Source organism: Talpa europaea (assembly GCF_964194135.1).
Source record: "Talpa europaea genome assembly, chromosome: 5".
NCBI classification, from domain to species: Eukaryota; Metazoa; Chordata; class Mammalia; order Eulipotyphla; family Talpidae; genus Talpa; species Talpa europaea.
Genome location: NC_140071.1, coordinates 45320402 through 45341686, shown reverse-complemented (window position 1 = coordinate 45341686; position 21285 = coordinate 45320402). Strand labels below are relative to the sequence as shown.

General features: G+C 43.3%; 1 protein-coding gene across 1 annotated transcript in view; it reads left to right on the top strand.

Annotated features, from left to right (window-relative positions):
• THBS4 (thrombospondin 4) overlaps window positions 1-20820 on the top strand; it is a gene marked incomplete at its 3' end in the record, with an annotated part of 51153 nt that extends 30333 nt beyond the window's left edge. Inside the window, exons 10-22 of the mRNA XM_084233215.1 lie at window positions 5791-5943; window positions 9521-9625; window positions 10222-10329; window positions 10631-10790; window positions 12044-12162; window positions 12991-13043; window positions 15188-15381; window positions 16214-16392; window positions 17152-17200; window positions 17287-17483; window positions 18042-18214; window positions 20018-20157; window positions 20759-20820. Coding sequence (XP_084089341.1) covers window positions 5791-5943; window positions 9521-9625; window positions 10222-10329; window positions 10631-10790; window positions 12044-12162; window positions 12991-13043; window positions 15188-15381; window positions 16214-16392; window positions 17152-17200; window positions 17287-17483; window positions 18042-18214; window positions 20018-20157; window positions 20759-20820 — 1692 coding nt within the window. The remainder of the gene's footprint in view (window positions 1-5790; window positions 5944-9520; window positions 9626-10221; window positions 10330-10630; window positions 10791-12043; window positions 12163-12990; window positions 13044-15187; window positions 15382-16213; window positions 16393-17151; window positions 17201-17286; window positions 17484-18041; window positions 18215-20017; window positions 20158-20758) is intronic.
• Window positions 20821-21285: the final 465 nt, after the last annotated feature.

Genomic DNA, 21285 nt, shown 5'->3' with positions numbered 1-21285 from the left:
GAATTTAAAATTGCCGTGATTAAAAAACTGACAGAAGTCATAAAGGAAAACAATGATAAGGGAAAAATAATCAACGATCAGAAGAATGCAATTGAGTCCCTAGAGAGGGAAAACAATGGTCAGAAGAAAGAAATTGAGTCCCTAAAGAGGGAAGTAAAAGAAATGCAGGAGATCAAAGAATTAATGGAAGAACTAAAGAATTCTGGGAAAAGCAATGAAAGCAGAATAGATGAAATGGAAGAACGAATAAGTAATCTTGAAGACACAGAAATAAAAAGAACCAAAACAGAAAAGGAAAGAGAAGTACGAAGGAAAAAGAACGAAGAAAGACTTCGGGAACTATCTGACTCCATGAGGAAAGGAAATATAAGAGTTATAGGAATACCAGAAGGAGAGGAGAGAGATGTAGGAACAGAGAAAATATTCAAAGAGATAATTGAAGAGAACTTCCCAAATGTGAAGAAGGAGCTGAAAATTGATATACAAGAAGCAAGAAGAACACCAAACTTCCACGACGAAAGGAAAAATACAGCAAGACACATAATAGTAAAGCTCCCAAGAATCCAGGACAAGGAAAAAATAATGAAGCTGGCAAGAGGGAAGAAACAGATAACATTCAAAGGAAAACCAATCAGGCTGACATCAGACTTCTCCGAAGAAACACTACGGGCAAGGAGAGAGTGGAGGGACATAGTCAACAGACTCCAAGAAAACAGATGCCAACCAAGAATACTCTATCCCGCAAAGCTCTCCTTCCTCTTTGAAGAAAGAATATGGACCTTCCCAGACAAACAGAAACTCCGGAATTTCATTGCAACTAAACCCCCACTCCAAAAAATACTACAAGGAGTCCTAAAGCCAGAACCTCAGAGTGACGAATAACAATGAAAGAAGGCCAAAAAAAAAAAAAAAGTTATTAAAAGAATAAATAAATAAAATCAAAGGAAAGACAAACACAATGGCAAATACAGATGTTAACATATCAATATTAACTCTAAATGTAAATGGACTAAACTCTTCAATAAAAAGACACAGAGTTGCAGCCTGGATTAAGAAACAAAACCCAACCTTTTGCTGTCTCCAGGAAACACATTTAGCTACAAAAGATAAAAATAGGCTCAAAGTTAAAGGATGGAAAACAATCCTACAAGCAAATGGACCAAAAAAGAAAGCAGGAACAGCTATACTTATATCAGATAAAACAGATTTCAAACTCAAAAAGATAAAAAGAGACCCCAATGGTCACTACATTATGATCAAGGGGACAATACTTCAAGAAGAAATAACACTCATTAACATATACTCACCAAACGAAGGAGCACCAAAATATATCAGACAACTGTTGTCCTCTCTGAAAACAGACATCAGAGAAAACACATACGTAGTGGGAGACTTCAACACACCACTATCAACAATGGATAGATCAACAAGACAAAAAATAAGTAAAGAAACCAAAGCTCTAAATAAAGACCTAGAGCAATTGGGCTTAACAGACATCTATAGAACACTAAACCCCAAAAAAATGGAGTACACATTTTTCTCAAGCGCACACGGATCATTCTCCAGGATCGATCACATACTGGGGCACAAGACAAACATCAACAGATACACCAAGATTGAAATCATATCAACCATCTTTTCTGACCATGAAGGCATCAAACTAGAAATAAACCATAAAAAGAAGGCAAGGAACTTTCCTACCTCATGGAGATTAAAAACCACACTACTGGAAGACCATTGGACTAATGAGGAGATCAAAGAAGAAATTAAAAAATTTTTTGAATTGAACGACAAGGAGGACACCAATATCCTAAATGTATGGGATGCAGCAAAAGCAGTAATAAGAGGAAAATATATAGCAATAGAAGCTCACATCAAGAAACAAGAAAGAACGCAAAGAAACAACCTAATCTCGAAGCTCAAAGATCTAGAAAAAGAACAACAAAAAAACCCCAAAACCAGTAGAAGAAAAGAAATAATAAAAACCAAAGCAGAAATAAATGAAATTGAAACTAAAAAAACAATCCAAAAGATCAATGAAACCAAGAGCTGGTTCTTTGAAAAAATCAATAAAATAGACAAACCCCTAGCCAGGCTCACAAAGGAAAAAAGGGAGAAAGCACAAATAAACAGGATCATCAATGAAAGAGGAGAAATCACAACGGACACAGCAGAAATCAAAAGAATAATCAGTAACTACTATGAACAGTTATATGGAAACAAGTTTAACAATCTAGAGGAGATGGACAAATTCCTACAACTCTACAATCACCCAAAGCTAGATAAAGAAGAAATAGAACACCTAAACAGACCAATTACAATTAGCGAAATTGAAATGGTAATCAAAAACCTCCCCAAAAACAAAAGCCCAGGACCTGATGGATTTACAAATGAATTCTACCAAACATTCAGAGACGAATTAGTGCCTATCCTTCACAAACTCTTCCAAAAAATTGAGAAGGAAGGGACAATACCAAACACGTTCTATGAAGCCAACATTACACTAATACCAAAACCGAACAAGGACAACACAAAAAAGGAAAACTACAGGCCAATCTCCCTAATGAACACTGATGCAAAAATCCTCAATAAAATTTTAGCTATCAGAATCCAACAATGTATCCATAAGATAATTCACCACGACCAAGTTGGATTCATTCCAGGGGCACAAGGATGGTTTAACATCCGAAAATCAATCAACGTTATCCAACACATCAACAAAAAGAAATATAAAAACCATATGATAATATCAATAGATGCTGAGAAAGCTTTCGACAAAGTGCAACACCCATTCATGATAAAAGCCCTTGAAATTCTTGGGATACAAGGAACATACCTCAACATCATAAAGGCCATCTATGACAAGCCAACAGCCAGTATCATTCTCAATGGTGAAAAGCTGAAAGCAATTCCATTAAGATCTGGAACAAGACAAGGATGTCCACTCTCACCATTGCTTTTCAATATAATACTGGAAGTCCTAGCCAGGGCAATAAGACAAGAGAAAGACATCCAAGGAATCCAAATAGGAAAAGAAGAAGTCAAACTATCACTATTTGCAGACGATATGATATTATACATAGAGAACCCCAAAAACTCCACAGAAAAGCTAATTCAACTCATCAATCAGTTCAGTAAAGTGGCAGGATACAAAATCAACACGCAAAAGTCAGTAGCCTTCCTATACACAAACAATAAATCTGAAGAAGAAGAAATCAAAAAGACCATCCCTTTTGTTATTGAAACAAAAAAAATCAAATATTTGGGAATAAATCTAACAAAAGAGGTAAAGGACCTATACAAAGAAAACTATAAAACACTGTTAAAAGAAATAGAAGAAGATACAAAGAAATGGAGAGACATCCCCTGCTCATGGATTGGAAGAATAAACATTATTAAAATGGCCATCCTTCCAAAAGCAATATACAGATTCAATGCTATTCCAATCAAAATTTCAATGTCATTCTTCAAAGAAATAGAACAATTATTGATGAAATTCATATGGAATCACAAAAAACCCCGAATAGCCAAAGCTCTCCTGAAAAAAAAAGAAGGGAATGGAGGCATCAGACTCCCAGACTTCAAACTATACTACAAAGCCATAATCATCAAAACCGCATGGTATTGGAACAAGAACAGACATACAGACCAATGGAATCGAATAGAAAATCCAGAAATAAACCCACAGGTTTATGGTCAACTAATCTTTGACAAAGGAGCAAAGACTATGCATTGGAGCAAAGAAAGTTTGTTCAATAAATGGTGCTGGGAAAACTGGGTCGCTACATGCAAAAGAATGAAGCTTGACCACCACCTCACACCATACACAAAAATCAACTCAAAATGGATTAAAGAACTAGACATAAGACCTGAAACCATAAAATATATAGAAGGAAATATAGGCGAAACACTACGTGATTTGCACATCAAAGACATCTTTACAGACACATCACCCAAAGCTGTGATAGTGAAGGCAAAGATAAACAGCTGGGACTATATCAAATTAAAGAGCTTTTGCACAGCAAAAGAGACAATAACAAAAACAAAGAGAAACCCCACCAACTGGGAGAACATTTTTGCACCCAACACTAATGATAAAGGACTGATCACAAAAATCTGCAAAGAGCTGATGAGTCTCAACAACAACAAAGAAAATAATCCAGTCAAAAAATGGGCAGAAGAGCTTAAAAGAAACTTCTCTGAAGAGGAAATGCAAATGGCCAACAGGCATATGAAAAAATGTTCAACATCACTTGTCATCAGGGAAATGCAAATCAAAACTACCATGAGATACCATCTTACACCAGTGAGAATGGCACATATTAAAAAAACTAGCAACAACAAATGTTGGCGAGGGTGTGGAGAAAAAGGAACTCTTCTGCACTGTTGGTGGGAGTGCAAACTGGTCCAACCACTGTGGAAAGCTGTGTGGAGATTTCTGGACCTACTAAACATAGAGCTTCCATATGACCCAGCAATTCCACTCCTAGGTATTTACCCAAAGGACACAGAAACATCAATTCCAAAGAACACCTGCACCCCTATGTTTATAGCAGCACTGTTTACAATAGCTAAGCTTTGGAAACAACCCAAATGCCCAAAAATAGATGACTGGATCAAGAAGATGTGGTACATATATACCATGGAATATTACTCAGCATTCAAAAAAGATAAACACATGCAATTTGCAGCAACATGGATGGCGCTGGAAGGGATCATGCTCAGCGAAATAAGCCAAAAAGAAAAAGAAAAATACCGGATGGTCTCACTCATAGCAGGAATCTAGAAAACTTAAATAAGGGACCAGGAAAATGAATAACTATAAGAAAGTGAAAATCAAAATCAACAAAAAACTATGAACCAGAGACACTTTTAGGGGGGCGGGGGCGGGAGGGGAGGGATTGGGGTCAGAATGGGGGGCTGCAATTGTATGGGGAATATAACAATAAAATTTATTAAAAAAAAAAAAATTAAAAAAAAAAAAGAAAAAATAGTTAGCAGATCTGAACAGACAACTCATCAAAAAGTATATCTAAGAGGTCAGTAGATACATTGAAAAAAATATTCATCATAGCTTTTAATAAGGGAGAAGCAAGTGAAAACCACAGTGAGTGTGACATACTAATAAACCCCAACAGGTGCTGGTGATGATACAAAGAAAGAGGAACCTTCCTATTATGCTGCTGGTGGGAATGTAAACTGGTGAAGCCATTTTGTAAAATTAGCTGGATTTACCTTAAAAAACTGAAAATGAAAATACTGTATCACCCGACAATCCTGCTCCAAAGAACACAAAACCATCATTTACAAAAACTATACCCTCTACGGTATTTATTGTAGCACTATTTATGATAGCCAGGTCATGACAGGAGCTGAAGTCCCACTGACAGAGGGTTGGATCAAGATGTGTTCCACACAAAAAGAACACTATTCCACAGGAAGGACAGATGAAATGTTGCCATTTACAGCAGAGGATGGAGTTGGAGGTAATTATGTATAGTAAAGCAAGTCAGAATGACAGACAAATACCGGATATTTACATTACAGACAATTCAACAAAGCAGAGTACTTAGAAAAAACCAGCAGCCATCAATAATGAAATGTAGTATCTGAAATTAAAGGGTAGAAAAGATCAAAGGGGACTAAGGGATGGGAGTGAGAGGGGAAACATAGAAAAAAAAATAAAAAATACATAATCTCCCCTCCCAAAAGGCAGGGGGAAAAAGGGCACAGTGCCTTTGTTCACAGTTCTGAATCCTTGGCTCATTGTCTTGTCTTTGCTGCCTGCAGGGATCTTATCGCTGCGGGCCTTGTAAACCAGGGTACACTGGTGATCAGACTAGAGGATGCAAAAGTGAACAAAACTGCAGAAATCCAGAACTGAATCCTTGCAGTGTGCATGCACGGTGCATCGAAGAGAGGCATGGAGATGTGACCTGTGTGGTATGTCCCTTTTTTTTTTTTTATCATTTTTCATCCTCCATTTTCATCACACCCCTCTCCAGTTTCTACTTGCTTTAAAGTACTCAAAAATGAAAACACTGCAATCCAGATAAATACAGACTGTAATAGTAATAGGGTCAAGTGGACTTGTAGAAACAGTTTAAGTTCACGTAACCATCAGCTGCCTTTTCTGTCCTTGCCTGTCAGTCAACAGTTTCCTTGGGCACCTCATGGGTGGAGCCCCAGGTCACAAAGGCCACTCTGTGGAGGCTCCAAGGAGTGAGCAGGTGGATGTGCAGGAGCCTTCTCCCCTCCTGCTGTCTACTGCCCTGTCCTCTTGCTTGGATAACTTGGCACACCGCTGCCATTTCAAACTGGTTTTACCCTTAACATGTCCAGTTGCAAATCTGTGCTAGTGCTCCAGGAGGTGGGTCGCACTAGAGAGGTGGTGGGTGGTGTCAGCCCTTGGAGAGAAGCCTCCTTTCTCCTGTAGGTAAGTGGGAGGGGCAGAGCTTCCTGACTCTGTATCCCTCCACCCAGATTCTGGAATAGCTCAGTGGATAGTCACTTTGTCTGCACCTTCCCAGTCCTGGAGCCAGTCAGCTTGGGAGGCTGACAATCCAGCAGGCCAGTCTTGCCTGATGTGGGTGTCACAGGGGTGGGTGTAGGGGGTCTTGCTGAAAAAGGTGTGTTCCTGCCATCCACTCCCAACCCCAGGCTCCAGAGGCTGCAGGGACACTAATCCCTGAGACACCAGCCATCTTCTCTGTTCTCCTCCTCCTCCCGTTCCGGGGAAGCCAGACCTTCCGCAGACAGCCCTTCAGAGTCAGATTCTCGAGTTCATGGAGATCAGATCTCTGAGTGGATTCTGGGAGATTTTTCCCTCTTTATACCTGAAACGTAGACTTCTTTATCTCTAAGCCCACAGAATTGTCTATAGTGAACATATAATTTTTCATACAGGAAATAATAAGAATCAAAATTTAAAAAAAAATAATAATGACATAGGCTCTCTCCAGCAACATATAGTCCCTAACATGGTCCTAATGAAGGAACTTGGTGGGTTGGGGATCAACCAGCAATTTCTCTAATTCCTGTTGGTTGGGCATGTTTATTACCATTGAGAAGCAAGTGTATCTGTGCTTAACTTCTCATTTTCAGTGAACAAATAGATGACTTCCTTGGGATGGTGGGTGATTGGGTTCTTAATATGTTTTTGAATTTGTAATAAGGTGCAATGACAGATGGTAAAGGATTAATACTCTTGGTATGACTACTAAGATAATTTAATCTGCCAGAAAAATGGCTCATTAAAAATGTATTTGTTCCTGGAGGAAATTTTTTCTTCATCAAAATGAGTCAAGGACCATACCCCATGGCCAGGCTTTCCAGGCCTTCTAAAGGCCCTAAGGCAATTGCACAGGGGTAGTTACAGGAGGGGTGTCTTCGGAATCCTGCCTTCTAAATCTCTGTTTGCAGAGGGGCAGTGCAGATGATCTAGAACAGGCAGCTACAGCTAGGAAGTCACTGGTTTTAAATCACCTTATTTTGATTAACAAGGCCAGGAAATTGTAACATTTACGTCTTGTAACATTTCCTTTCACTTGGCCATGGCCCTCTTCCTCAGCTGTCTTCTGCTCTCCTTTCATGTCCTTTCATAGGTCAGCTTTTCCTCCCCCTGTCTGATTCCCTGTCATTTTATAGGTCTCTTTCTTCCTTGTCCCTTTTGCTGTTCTGCCTGTTTTTCCTACAGTGTCCATTCTGCTCTTGGACTGAGCTTCCAGGTACCACCTCACACCCTGGACATGGCTTTTAGAAGGATTTCCTTTCTCTTTGGTTTGTTAGTCATCCTTTAACTGGGCCAGCTAGGATATGGGATATGGGGATGAACTCAAAAGTGCACGTTCATCATATATAAATGGCGAAAGACATTGGACTGTGATAAACTTGAATTCAAGTCCTACCTCTGACCTTGAACAAGATATCTAACCACTATGAGCCCAGCTGATTTTTCTGTAAAATGGGATAACCTTACAGCATCATCGTAAAGATTGGAGAAAACAGTTGTCAAGAATCTGGTGTAGAAGAACCCTTGCTTTAATGTATATTTTGCTGATAGTGAGGGCTTGCTCTTATTGGCTGGTGGTGGCAGGATACTGGAGTAGGCTTCTCTAGGGGAGTAGAGACATGGAGACCAGCACTGTATCTATGGGAACCATCTTCTGTTACAAGAAAAGGGTATGGATAGAGATAAAACATTTTGGTTCTTTCTTTGGTGGAAACAAGATTCTTTGATTCAGAGATAGGACTGTGTTTCAATAATAAGAAAAGTGGGCCTCCCTGGTGGTGCAAGGGTTAAGATGCAACCAATGAAGCTATTTGCAGCCACTGCAGCACAAGTTTGATCCCCAGCCAGGGAGCTACCCACATGGCGCAGCAAACCTTTCCTGACTCGCCTGCTGCTCCCCTCAGCAGTGTATTTCAGTCAGTCTGCCTGTTCTGTTCCCCACGCTGTCTCTGGTGAATCCTCTCACCCCCCCCTCCACATCTCTGGCCTGTACCCCAGTTCTTGTATGCATAAATAAATCTTTTATAAAAAAAAATAAGTGCCCCAAAAGCCAGTCTACCTGCTCACTTGTTCATTTGCACTGTGAGAAGAAATCAGATAATCATGGAAATCATTTCGGTAAGAACTCAAAATCATAAATACACTTTGAAAAGGAATTCCATATAAGAAATTTAGTACATGAACAGAATGACAAATGTACCAGAATTATGTGTTGCATCATTATTTGCAATAGAAAAAGATTCTAAAAACCTGATGCTCACCAGTAGAATACTGGTTGTGCTAACTGAGGCACATGTATACTTGCATACGATATATCTGTGCCCATTAAAAGAGATGGCATGAGGGCCTCCCTGGTGGTGCAGTGGGTTGAATGCAGAACTGTGAAGCTATCCACAGCCTCTGCAGCGCAGGTTCGATTCCCGGCCAGCCAGGGAGATTCCCACATGGCGTGGCAGACCTCTCCTGTCATGCCCACTGCTCCCCTCAGCAGTGCTTTCAGTCTGTCTGCCTGTTCTGTTCCCTGCTCTGCCTCTGGTGAATCCTCTCACCCTCCCATGCCTCTGGACTGTACCCTGGTTCTTGTATAAATAAAAAATAAATCTTTAAAAAAAAAAAAAGATGGCATGAATCTACATGGAGTGATATGGAGAAAGCACCCATGGTTCAATGTTAACTAAAATCAAGGTACAGGACAATATAGATGTGTGTGTTGCCAATTGTGTTAAAGGACAAAACGACAGGAAAATTGATAGTGGGTTTGCTTCTGTATGCACAGCTCCTTTTCAAAATTATACATGAAAAGGGATTGCCTTGATTACCTCAGGAATTGGAAGGAGTTGTCACTCTATCTCCATTTTTACCTTTTGAACCTTGAACCAATAGACTATTCGAAAAAACGGTTTAGTAGTTTTAAAATCCTACCCAACAATGCAATCTAGCTCTGGGAGGTAGAGGCCCCGTCTCACCAGGCTCAGCTCCCCAGACTTCTGATTGGCTTTTCCTCCACAGTGTGGAGTTGGCTGGGCTGGTGATGGCTATGTCTGCGGAAAGGACGTAGATATTGACAGTTACCCAGATGAAGAACTGCCATGTTCTGCCAGGAACTGCAAGAAGGTAAGGATATCAAGCAGGAAAAGAGGGTGTGTGTGTGTGGGGGGGGGTGCTTTCCAAAGCCACATCTAATATGGGTACTGTGTTCTGCAGATTCCATTTAAAATTGCATTTGTAAAGTCGCTGCACCTCAAATGTAGGAACAATAAAACCAGGCAGTCACAGTCGATCTCAAGGTCAGAAATAGTTTTTGACTTAAGACAGATAATAGGTGGAAGTTAAGGGAAATAGAGGGTGCAAAAAGTGTACAAGCTGTTAGATGAATAAGATCTTTCAACTGTAAGGTGAATATATGTATTGTATAGCATGTGAGCATAATTGTTAACACTGTATAATTGAAATGTGCTAAGATAAAACTTTATCCTCACCAAAAAGGGGAGAAAGGGGGGAAGTATGTGGGATGATCAATATATGTGATAGAGGAAATCATCACAACACACTTGGGTATACACACACACACACACACACACACACACCTCTCTCTCAAATCATCATCCTGGACATTTTAAATATCTTATAATTTTATATGTCAGTTCAATAAAGTTTAAAAAATATGTAGACAGATATAGATGTTCCTCTGAGCTGTGTTTCCCCCTAAGGACAACTGCAAATATGTGCCCAATTCTGGCCAAGAGGATGCAGACAGAGATGGCATTGGAGACGCTTGTGATGAGGACGCAGATGGAGACGGGATCCTGAATGAGCAGGTACTGCTTTGAGGGGAGGGCCTGTGAGTTGCCACATACCAGCGATGGTGGAAGGCGGCTTGTGAAGTCAGCTATTTATATTTAATCTTTCCAAATGTTCGTTTCCATGCCTGCGTTCCCATAGTGCTACAACTTTTATTCTAAGATTCTCAAATGTTTAAAATATAAAACCAACAAATTTGAGCCTCCTGAGTGCTGACAACTCATGACAGTGGGGCCTGGGAGCAGGCTCCACCACGGGCCCAGGCACACAGGGGTTAAGTAAAAGTCTGAGTAAATGTCTGTTCTTCTGATCCTTTAGGACAATTGTGTCCTGACTCACAATGTGGACCAAAGGAACAGTGACAAAGATATCTTTGGGGATGCCTGTGATAACTGCCGCACTGTCCTAAATAATGACCAGAGAGACACTGATGGGGACGGAAGAGGAGATGCCTGTGATGATGACATGGATGGAGACGGTGACTTTCTTGTTCTCTCTTTTTTGGGGATTCATTTGTCCTCTTGCCCCTATTCTCTGTAAAGAGTGGGAATAGAAGAGCTGACTGGGAGGACCTTCCTTCATGTGACCTTGTCTGGGGGCCTGAAGGTTGACATATCTCTATGGAAGGAGACTGTGCAGCCCACTGCCCTATTTAATAACCTTGGGTGTTTCTGAAACGCTACATCATTGCCAGAAACTATGGCAATCACTTTAAGCAGTGTTTCGTCAGGGTTGTGTTTTTGTATAGGAATCTGTCTTCTAGATTATAACTTTTCCCCCATCCTTTTCACCTGTGAGACCTGGAAATGGAGAATTGAATAAGAGGGCTTTGAGCAAGGTCACAAGCTACAGCTTCAGGTCAGATTCCTCCTGCAGAGAAGCAGGTATTTCCCAAGAGACGTAGACATCCCATCTGTTCAGGGAAAGGCTGTGGCAACAAGTGGCCTCTACAGGCGTCATTTGTCACCTGTGGGGGTTTCATATTGTGATCTGTGTGACTGTGACCCCCTGGGGTAAAACTCCAGAGCTCTGGAGCCTTACCAGATGTGCAGGAGGATATGTGTTCCTATGAAGCTTCCATAACATGCAAGTGTCATCAAGTGTCGGCTGGGCCTGAGATTCTGGAAAATATCACATCACAGTGTCTTGAAGGAAATTCCTTTCATAAATGTACCCCCCAATAGTGTCCTCAGCCTGCTAAAACATGGCCTTATTTTCTGTGACCCCAACTGATGACCTGTAGCCAGTGCTGTTCTGGAAACCAGCTCAACAAAATAAAACAGCACCCTGTGTTGTAGCATTTGCCCATATGGGTGATGCAAATATTCCACCTTCATGAATTTGAGTTACCAATATAACTAGCTTATAACTCTTGAACATGAAGCTGGGAAGAGAAGGGTGCAATGACCTGGCTCCAGCACACCACTGCCTGAGCCCAGGGTCCCCAACAATGCCCACAGCCATACAGTCCTCTTCTTGCCTCCTAAGCTCACAGACTCCTCATCTGCTTTTATAGACCTTGATATCTTACGTAGTGCTTCAGCTCACTCTTCATTTTTAAGTCTCCAGAATCCATCCTTTGATGTCACCTCTAGATAACTCCTGGACAAGGCACAACTTTCTAGGCTGTCTTTGTAGAAGACTGTCTCTACCTCCCCGTGTGCAGAAGTCAGGTATTCCAGACCTGTCTGTGGTGTTAGCCTGACTGAGGGAAGCTTTCCTTTCTCACAGGAATAAAAAACATTCTGGACAACTGCCAAAGAGTTCCCAATCGTGACCAACGGGACAGGGACGGTGACGGTGTGGGGGATGCCTGTGACAGCTGTCCTGATGTCATCAACCCTAACCAGGTTAGTGGGGGACTCAGACTCCCAGCTGAACCCGCCTATGCCAAGACTCATTTAAGCCCAGCATCTGAAAAGCACAGCGGAACCCACAGGCCCAGTTTTTTGCTGTTACCACACACCTTGCAGAGCAGAGGTGATGAAAGCGGTACATATTTAGGCCTGGAAGGTATAAGAAAGATATTAGAGTGCCGATGAGGTTAGTGATATGAGCTTAATGAGCCCCAAACATTAGTTCTTTCTTCTGAAAGGAAAATGTAACATGGAAATTTACCATCAGGAACCTGGTGTCTTTCAAGTCCCCAAACCCCTACACACCCTACATGTGGCCATTTCAGATTAAGTTCAGTCAGTGACTTACTCTCCCATCTCACTCTCCCTTCGTGTCTGGATAACTGAGTATGATGTGTCATGTATTTTCAAAGCCCTGAGAGAAGGGAGTCATTTTTGCTCCCTGTGACTCACTCCCCTTCCAGCTCCATGCCAAAGTGCCAAAGCAGAGCCTCGTCCCCAAGCCTGTGGCTGGCTCCCTTCCGACCCGTGCCGCCTTCTTCGTCTCCACCTGCCACTTGCTGCCCCGGCGCCCTATTCTAATCAGCTCATCTGGTGTGTAGGCAGCCCAGCCATGTAGCTTGATATTTTGGAAAGCTTTTTTGAAGATTCAGCATTGTGCCTACACCAATATGGTGTTGTCCTTTTGCAGTTTTCCACCAGCCCAATTCCAACGAAATAATTCCTAAGCTCCAGTGATGATGGGCCAGGCCTGCCTTCTCTGGAACATTCTGTGCAAACAGGCCCAGAGATAAATAACAGCACATTCTGTTCTCTTTGCAGTCTGATGTGGATAACGATCTGGTTGGGGACTCCTGTGACACCAATCAGGACAGGTATGGCACATTTCCCAGCTGTGGGGGGCTGGGTGGAAAAATCTGGAGAGCTTTATCTTTCCGACCTTCCTGCTGCTGCCACATTTTGGGATCACTCTAGATAGATTGAGCTGCTGTTGGAAAAAATCCCTTCCTTTGATCGGAGATGGGGGAGTGTGTGTGTAGGGGGGTGACAATGTCAGGAGGACCCTCTAGGCACACTAGCAGTCGAGTGTCACACTTCCGAGGTGGACTCTGTAGTGACAGAGCTTCACTTACAACCTGGCTATCCTGCGGCTATCCTTGCCTTCTCTTTTTTGGGGATTCATTATGTTTCAGTTTTCTTATCTGTAAAATGGGGATGACAATAGCCTCTGAAGATTGAGTTAATATATGAAAAGTGCATATTGCAGTTTGTTTCATAGATAGCACTCAACAGATAATAGCTTTTTTACTATTCTTTCTGCTTAGGAACAGTTCATTATCATCCCCAAATAGAAAGCTGTCAGTTTGCAGAGAGATCACTGTTGTTTCATTGCTCTGGAAATTTTCCATTCATTTTCCCTTGTTTGAGTGGAATCGTTCTATGCAAATGAATTTTGTCAGCCCTCCTAGCCCCACACAGATGGAGTCCTACATTAAGACACAAGGCTGGCTCAGATGTGGCAGGGACATCACCGGAAGTGTAGACACTTGCAGCTCTGCCTTAGGAGCATGGCGATCCAAGGAGATAAACCCTTTTAGCTCAGTCAGGAATCCTTAGAGACAGCAGCACAAGGAGGCAGGTGACCTGCTGCAAATGGAGACTGTTACTGTCAAAGCACCAGGAGAGGCAAGTTGATGATAGTCTGACACAGGCTGGTTCTGTTTTGATGGGAGCTTGATAACCTCCCTAAGTTACATGCGTCCATGTATGCCTGTTGGCAGGTCATCCTGCTCTCTGGTTATCATGTACAGGAATGTCTAGAATATCTTGTCCCACCAGCCTCTAGATTTTTGCCTAAAATAAATGACTCATTTTGCTCCATTTTAATTTCCATAGACTTGAACCTTGGGGAGGAAGACAGAACTACTTGTTTTTTGCTTAAAAATGTTCAGGGCTAGAGAGAATGGCTTCTAATGGAGTGGCTCAGTCTTAGGATTAAAAAAGCCTCCTGGCTGCATTCCAGGGAGTTCCAAGGCTTGAGCCAGGTCAGATCACTTTCGCTAGGACTCGTTTACCTCCTGCATGCTTCTGGGAAGTGTGACTTGCAGGATGTAGACAGGTCCCTGGCCTCCCTTTCTGGGGGGAGCAGGTGAAAAGAGTATCTATCTCTGACCACAGTAGTCATGGGAGGTCTCTGCCAGCTCAGGGAAGCCTCTCAGGATGACAAGGCAGACTCATGGTCAGGTGGGCAGAGAATGAGCGTTCTAAGAAGTGCTTTATTTTAGTTTTTGTGTCTGTGAGTAACGTCTCTTTTTTTTTTAATATATATTTTACATTATTCTTCATTTTTGTACAATGTATGCTTTCTCCTTTTTCAATTTTGAGAAGTGCTTTAGACCAGGCTGGAGCCGGCATGCATGCTCACCTCTCAGGGGGATACATGTTCTCTTTGCCATTCTCCCAGGGCTTTCACATCGGTTCCTTCTTAGATCTTCTGGCCAAGGACTGTAAAGAATCATCAAAAAGAAAACACTGTAGCGCTTCCTTCCAGCCATGCATTTACAAGTGCCTTTTCATATATTCAGAATTTAATATGCAAGCCTATGAGCCAGGGACTGTTATGTCCCCATTTTACAGATGAGGGCACTGAGCCATCCAGGGGTCTAGGGTCATCATGTCTGGAGCCACATGCTGGTCATGGCTGAGCCGCATTCACAGTGAGCAGTGTCCAGCTTCACTCTCTTCCCTTTGTGTAATCTGAATCAGGTTGTCCCCAGACTGATAGGAGCATCTGGTCACAAAATATGGACCCTTATCTTCTTGAGTAGGAAGTGATCTACTTTTAGCAGTTTGAGGGAGCAGGAAAATGGTTTGAGGCCCTAGAGCAGCCTTATCTAAGGACATTGAGTTTGATAAAAGACCAAGCCTGGTTAAAAACCCAAACCTCCCCTCCTTGATAGCTGGACTCTGCATGCCCTCTGCTGAAATGTCATTAAATCACCCCTGCTTGCTCCCACAGTGATGGAGACGGGCACCAGGACAGCACAGACAACTGCCCCAACGTTATTAACAGCGCCCAGCTGGACACTGATAAGGATGGAATTGGCGACGAATGTGATGATGATGACGACAATGATGGTATCCCAGACCTGTTGCCCCCTGGACCAGACAACTGTCGGCTGGTCCCCAACCCAGGCCAGGAGGACAGCAACGGTAAACGGGCTTAGTCCATGACTGCATATGACCCCAGGGTGCCTTCAACCACACACGGTGCTCACCTCTCCAGAGGCAGCCACTCAGACTAGCTGCAGCTTGTGTGGACAGTAGATAGCTGTGGACAATAGGTTGGCAGAGAAGAGCTGCTTTGCAGCCCCTGAGCAGCCCTAGAAGATTACACAGGGCAGGGAAGCAGCCAAGGGTTTTGGGGAACTGCTCTTCCCTCTTGCTTGTTCATTCACTAGGAGACACAGAAACAGAGCAAGTAGAACGGCACAGTGGCAAGTGGCTTAGGTGAATTCACAACCCCAGATGCCTGCAGGGTCAAGCCAGTAAGGAAGGGTGAGCATACATTCAGATGGAAGACAGCAGAGTGAGGATGGTGAGTGGTGAGGATGTGTCCAGCCACGGCTGCAAAAATTCAGGTCTTAATACCATCATGTCAGCTGAACAGACATCATTTATAGGCCAGATTCAGCCTAAGATCATTAGAAATTATGGTCTCAGATATTCTGATAACAATTGTCATTTGCTAATACAAAGTCAGATTAACATCCACCAGTTGGTGAACCCCACTCTGTGTACATAAAGAACTTCCCAGACATAGTGACGTTGTTCAAACTGACCTTACAAGAAACTCCAGGTGCTGCTAAGGACCACCTGGTGTCCCCGACAGACATGACTGATGCCAGGCCTCCTCTCCCAACACAGGGGGAACCTGTAGCCCTGGGGGTGGAGCTTGGACGCTGTCCTGCTGCTTCCTGGTCTCCTTGCTCTGTCTAGGAGCAGGGGCAGGTATAGCCTCCTCACGTTCCTCTTCCCCACACAGCTGATGGGGTGGGAGACATCTGTGAGACAGACTTTGACCAGGACCAAGTCATCGATCGGATTGACGTCTGCCCAGAGAACGCAGAGGTCACCCTGACTGACTTCAGGGCCTACCAGACCGTGGTCCTCGACCCTGAAGGGGATGCCCAGATTGACCCCAACTGGGTGGTCCTAAATCAGGTGAGTGTCACACAGTTAGCGACACCTCAACTTTCCTTCTCAACACAGCCTCCTCTGAGAGCCGTAGGTAATGTCTACATGGTACCGCCAGTGAGTCAGGCACTGTGACACATGCGTCATTCCTCAGTGGCCCCATGTTACAGAGGAGGTGGTCAAGTCTTACAAAGCTTGCATGAGTTGCTGAGATTGGGACATAGCAGTCTGACACACACAGTCCCCCTCCAGGGGTCTGTTTCCCTCCAGGCAGGCACAGGGAGGCTCTGGGGATGGGCAGTCATCACCTACAAGACACACTCACTAGAAGTATGTTCTCCAATTAAGAATTTATTGAGTCAGCTAATTGATAGTTTTAGCAAAGTTATTTCCATGCAGGTTAACCTCTACCACCAGAGAGAAAAGTCTCGGTGCTATCAAGCTGTCACCAGCCACTGTAACATGAGTTCCATCCCCAGCAAGGGAGCTAACCCATGTGGCGCAGCAGACCTCTCCTGTCCTGCCTACTTCTCCCCTTAGCAGTGTATTTCAGTAGATCTGCCTGTTTTGCTCCCCACTCTCTGGAGAATCCGCTCAACCCCTGCACCTCTGGCCTACACCCCAGTTCTTGTATGCATTTAAAAAAAAAGGCATTTCTATGCACCCTTAAGTTCTTTATTTTTAACAAGACTGTGCTTTTTCTGAACATGTAACAAGGCGAAGCAAGTCCTCACTCACTTCATCCTGAGCTCACTTAACTAAGATCACCCTTAAATCTCTCTGCAGGGCATGGAGATCGTGCAGACCATGAACAGCGATCCTGGCCTGGCAGTGGGTATGTCCAGGGCCTCTGTTGCCACTTGTGTAGAATCACTCTTTCCAGTGATTCTTGTGGCTCACCTGTTTTTCTGATCTTTACAGGATACACAGCTTTCAATGGAGTTGACTTCGAAGGGACCTTCCACGTAAACACTCAAACAGATGATGACTACGCTGGCTTTATCTTTGGTTACCAAGATAGCTCCAGCTTCTACGTGGTCATGTGGAAGCAGACAGAGCAGACATACTGGCAAGCCACCCCATTCCGAGCTGTTGCAGAACCTGGCATTCAACTTAAGGTAGGGCAGTTAGAAGTCACCCCTCTCCCTCCCTGTCCTCCATGCCTTTCACCCTCCCTTTCACTTCATGTCCTCCCACAGGGCATTTAACTCAGCTCAGAAGTTAATGCACCTGTGCTGGTGTTCATTTTAGGGCCTTACCTTCATTTGGATGTACAGGATCTACAGTCTAACTTCTGTGTGATTCATGTTGAGAATTTCAGCTGGTGTAGGGCCCTAGAAGTGGAGGTTTGGGGGTATATCTACATGCACATGAGGTTGGATACTGACCAGTCTGTTTCCTCAGTGAAGCCAATTTTATGGGGGAGGGCTGAGGGGCTTCCTGTGTCATTCCTGCTGGAAGGCAGCCTTCACCTGCTGCCTGTGGGGAGCTGTGGGTTTATACAATGCTGTGGGGAGCCTGTTTATACACTGGACAGGCTAGCATAACATTGGCCAGGACTCACCTCGGTAGAAATGGCATTGAGTGTTTAGCTTTTGTCTGAATCAACACCCCTGGGATTCCAGAAAGGGTGGTCTGTGTGTCCTATTGTAAAATCCTGCTCATATCTTATCTAGGCTGTTAAGTCCAAGACGGGGCCTGGGGAGCATCTCCGCAACTCCCTGTGGCACACGGGGGACACCAGTGACCAGGTCCGGCTGCTGTGGAAGGACACCAGGAATGTGGGCTGGAAGGACAAGGTGTCCTACCGCTGGTTCCTGCAGCACAGGCCCCAGGTGGGCTACATCAGGTAGGCAAAGGACCCATCTCCTCACCTTGCCCTTGAAGCAAAGCACCCACTCCGTTCTGCATCACAGAGCCTTCATTTCCCTGACCGGGGCTGGTCTTCCAGGGCCCTCCCTTCAAGTTACACTTCCTAGAAAAAGATGAGGACACAGCATGATCATATAGAATATTTGGGCCAGACTGGATGTGGAAGCACCTCCTATGGGGGAAGACTCAGCCTTGCATTTGAATGGTGAGCTCCCTCTCCACCATGCTGGCTGGTGAGATGTGTGGCTGAGTCTCCTAGTTACAGCTCCTTGTGATCCTCTGGGCCCTGTGTGATCACTTAGATATTTTCTCTCTGCATTGCTAAGAGTCCCTTATAGCCTCGTCTTCCCTCCTGGACTGTAAACTCCATGAGAGAGGTTGCTATGTTTGATTTTATCTTGTTCTCCTACTGAATGTACCACATACACTTGAACTAATCTTCATGTGCCATTGTAATCTGTAGTTCCCTATAGAACTATTGCAAAAGTATCAACATTCCAAAAAGTAGGGGATGGCATATGACTACATCTTTGAAATTTAGATGGTGTACTTACTTGCAGGTCAACCCCAAACCCAGCTCATGTAGTTCTTCTAGAAAAAGAGTACCAGTTGCATTCTCTTCACCAGGGCAGGAAAGCAGCCTAGAGGGGGAAAAAATCTTGAGGGCTAATTTGTGTTTCGTTCTTTGAAACATTACACCAAAAGTGCTATTGGTCTCACAGTAAGATGCTTGTGTTCCTGGCCCCATTAAGGCCAATGCCCCTTTTTATAATATTTTGAAATCTCCCCTTCTATTCCCAAATGAAATCAGAAAATCTAACCTATGCATAATTTTATAAAATCAATCTGATCCCTAACAACATAGTAGAGAATAGTTTTTTAAAAATCGTGTAAATGCCTGGACACAGCACATCACAGGAGACTGAAATAGACATTTGCCCCTTTACCTGCAATCACTGGGAATGTGATATACTAATACAGATTGTTGTGTTGGTGACTTAAAGAATGGCGGTGTTGCTAGTGGTGATATGAATTTACAATGATAAACAGCTCTTAATTTTCAAACACAAGGAAATCAACGGCTTCTTCCTGGAAAAATCAGTTTATATTGAAACTACCAAAAATTCTTGATGTTCACAAGTAAAAGGGAGTTAGATTCTAAACCCTGATGGTTTAAGCAGGCTCTTCACTTTCCCCAGAGTCGAGAGGAACATTCCAAAAAGTATGGGATGCAGGACAGGTTTGTGTTCTCTCCAGAGCCTTGTAAGCCATCCCCCCTTTTCTGTCACTAAATGCCATAGTGACAGCCAAAAATGCCCCCACAAATTTTAAAAATTTTCTCAGAGTGCTGTCACTCCTGATGAGTGTCATTGCTGAGATATTCCACCAAATGATGTAAATCAGACCTATGGAAAAGCAGTGGTGGTTAAGCACGTTGTCTAGATACCGTCACAGGATGATAAAATCACAAAACCTCTTGGTTAATGTGTCAGATTGTGATTTCTCTAGCTCATCAGCAGTACCCATCAAATCGGACTCTGCCCAAGGTCCTGGTAGACCATGGAGAGACAAGTTTGAAGGACATGGACTCTGCCTGGCAAGGAGCTTGCAATCTAGTAAGGAAGGGGCAACAGCTAGAGGATACTCTAGGTCTGTGAAGAATTGAGTATCAAACAGAGCAAGACCCATGTGTATAAAAGGTGGGACCCCTGGGCCTCCCAGTAGGAACTTTACCTTGGTTTTGGTTTCACGAGACCCACTCCAGCTCTGTTGTCTGCAGGGTGCGATTTTATGAAGGTTCTGAGTTGGTGGCTGACTCCGGGGTCACCATAGACACCACCATGCGTGGAGGCCGGCTTGGCGTTTTCTGCTTCTCCCAGGAAAACATCATTTGGTCCAACCTCAAGTACCGCTGCAATGGTAACGTGCATACTTGTTACTGTACATGATCACCACTAGGATTAATCAAATAATGCACATTATTTTTATAGCATGCTTTACTCCCAGAAAGTTAAAGCTCATGCCGTATATTTATTGCAACCTGATGTCCCCGTATAATGGTAAAGTAAAAGGCAAATCTCATTTTTACTTTTGATAGAAGGGAAAATTGAGACCCATGGATTTAAACTGCTTGGCTTAGGGTTTGGGGTTTAGTGAGAAATTCAGTCAGGTTTAATTTATAGGCAGCCTTTATTTTCATAGGGCTCAAACATAATCACAGACTCAGAGCCCACTCTGCCTGCTAATTTTCTCTAGGCCTGTGAATGAGCACTCCTGGGCTTTAGGCCAACATTTGCAAAAGCTGCCTGAAGTAGAAAATGGTTGCTGGGCCTTTTGGTGCCTGTTGGCAGGCTGACAGTGACCCCTAGAGGATGCCTGCACAAAACAGACAAGCCCAGATTCCAGGGAGGAAGGGATCTTGTGAGCCTGTATTGTTGATGTGTTGATTCTTGTTTCTTGTGTCTTTGAGTTCTTTAGGAAGGGATCTTATACTAACCTCTGTGCCGGTTCTTGCTTGCAGATACCATCCCAGAGGACTTCCAAGAATTTCAAACCCAGAATTTCGATCGCCTGGATAATTAAGGAAGCAATCCATAACTGCTTTTCCAAACACTAAAGCCATATATTTTTTAACTTCATACAACTTTCTTTATATACACTGTGGCTTTCTTTTACCAACATAAATATATCAAACTTTTTTATATGACTGTGGCAATAAAGAAGAAATAATTTCTAAAAACCATGTAACTCAGACATACATACTTGAAGTTCATCCTTTGATGGCAATTATATTGTTCTCCAAGGTATCGAGGTCGAACTTGCAGGAGGATCTTTTTTTCCCTCAGACCAGATCAGCCAGTGAGATGGAATGTGTGTTAGACTCAAGGAGTCACCTTTGGTCACTCTGCAGTCACATGCTCATCTCCGTGACATGGGCTTGGGCCACCTTCCTTATATAGACTTTTCCTGACCATTCTTCACAGATTAGTCCTATTCTTTCAGATACCCTCACCCACCCCACATACACTTTCCACACAGACTATTATT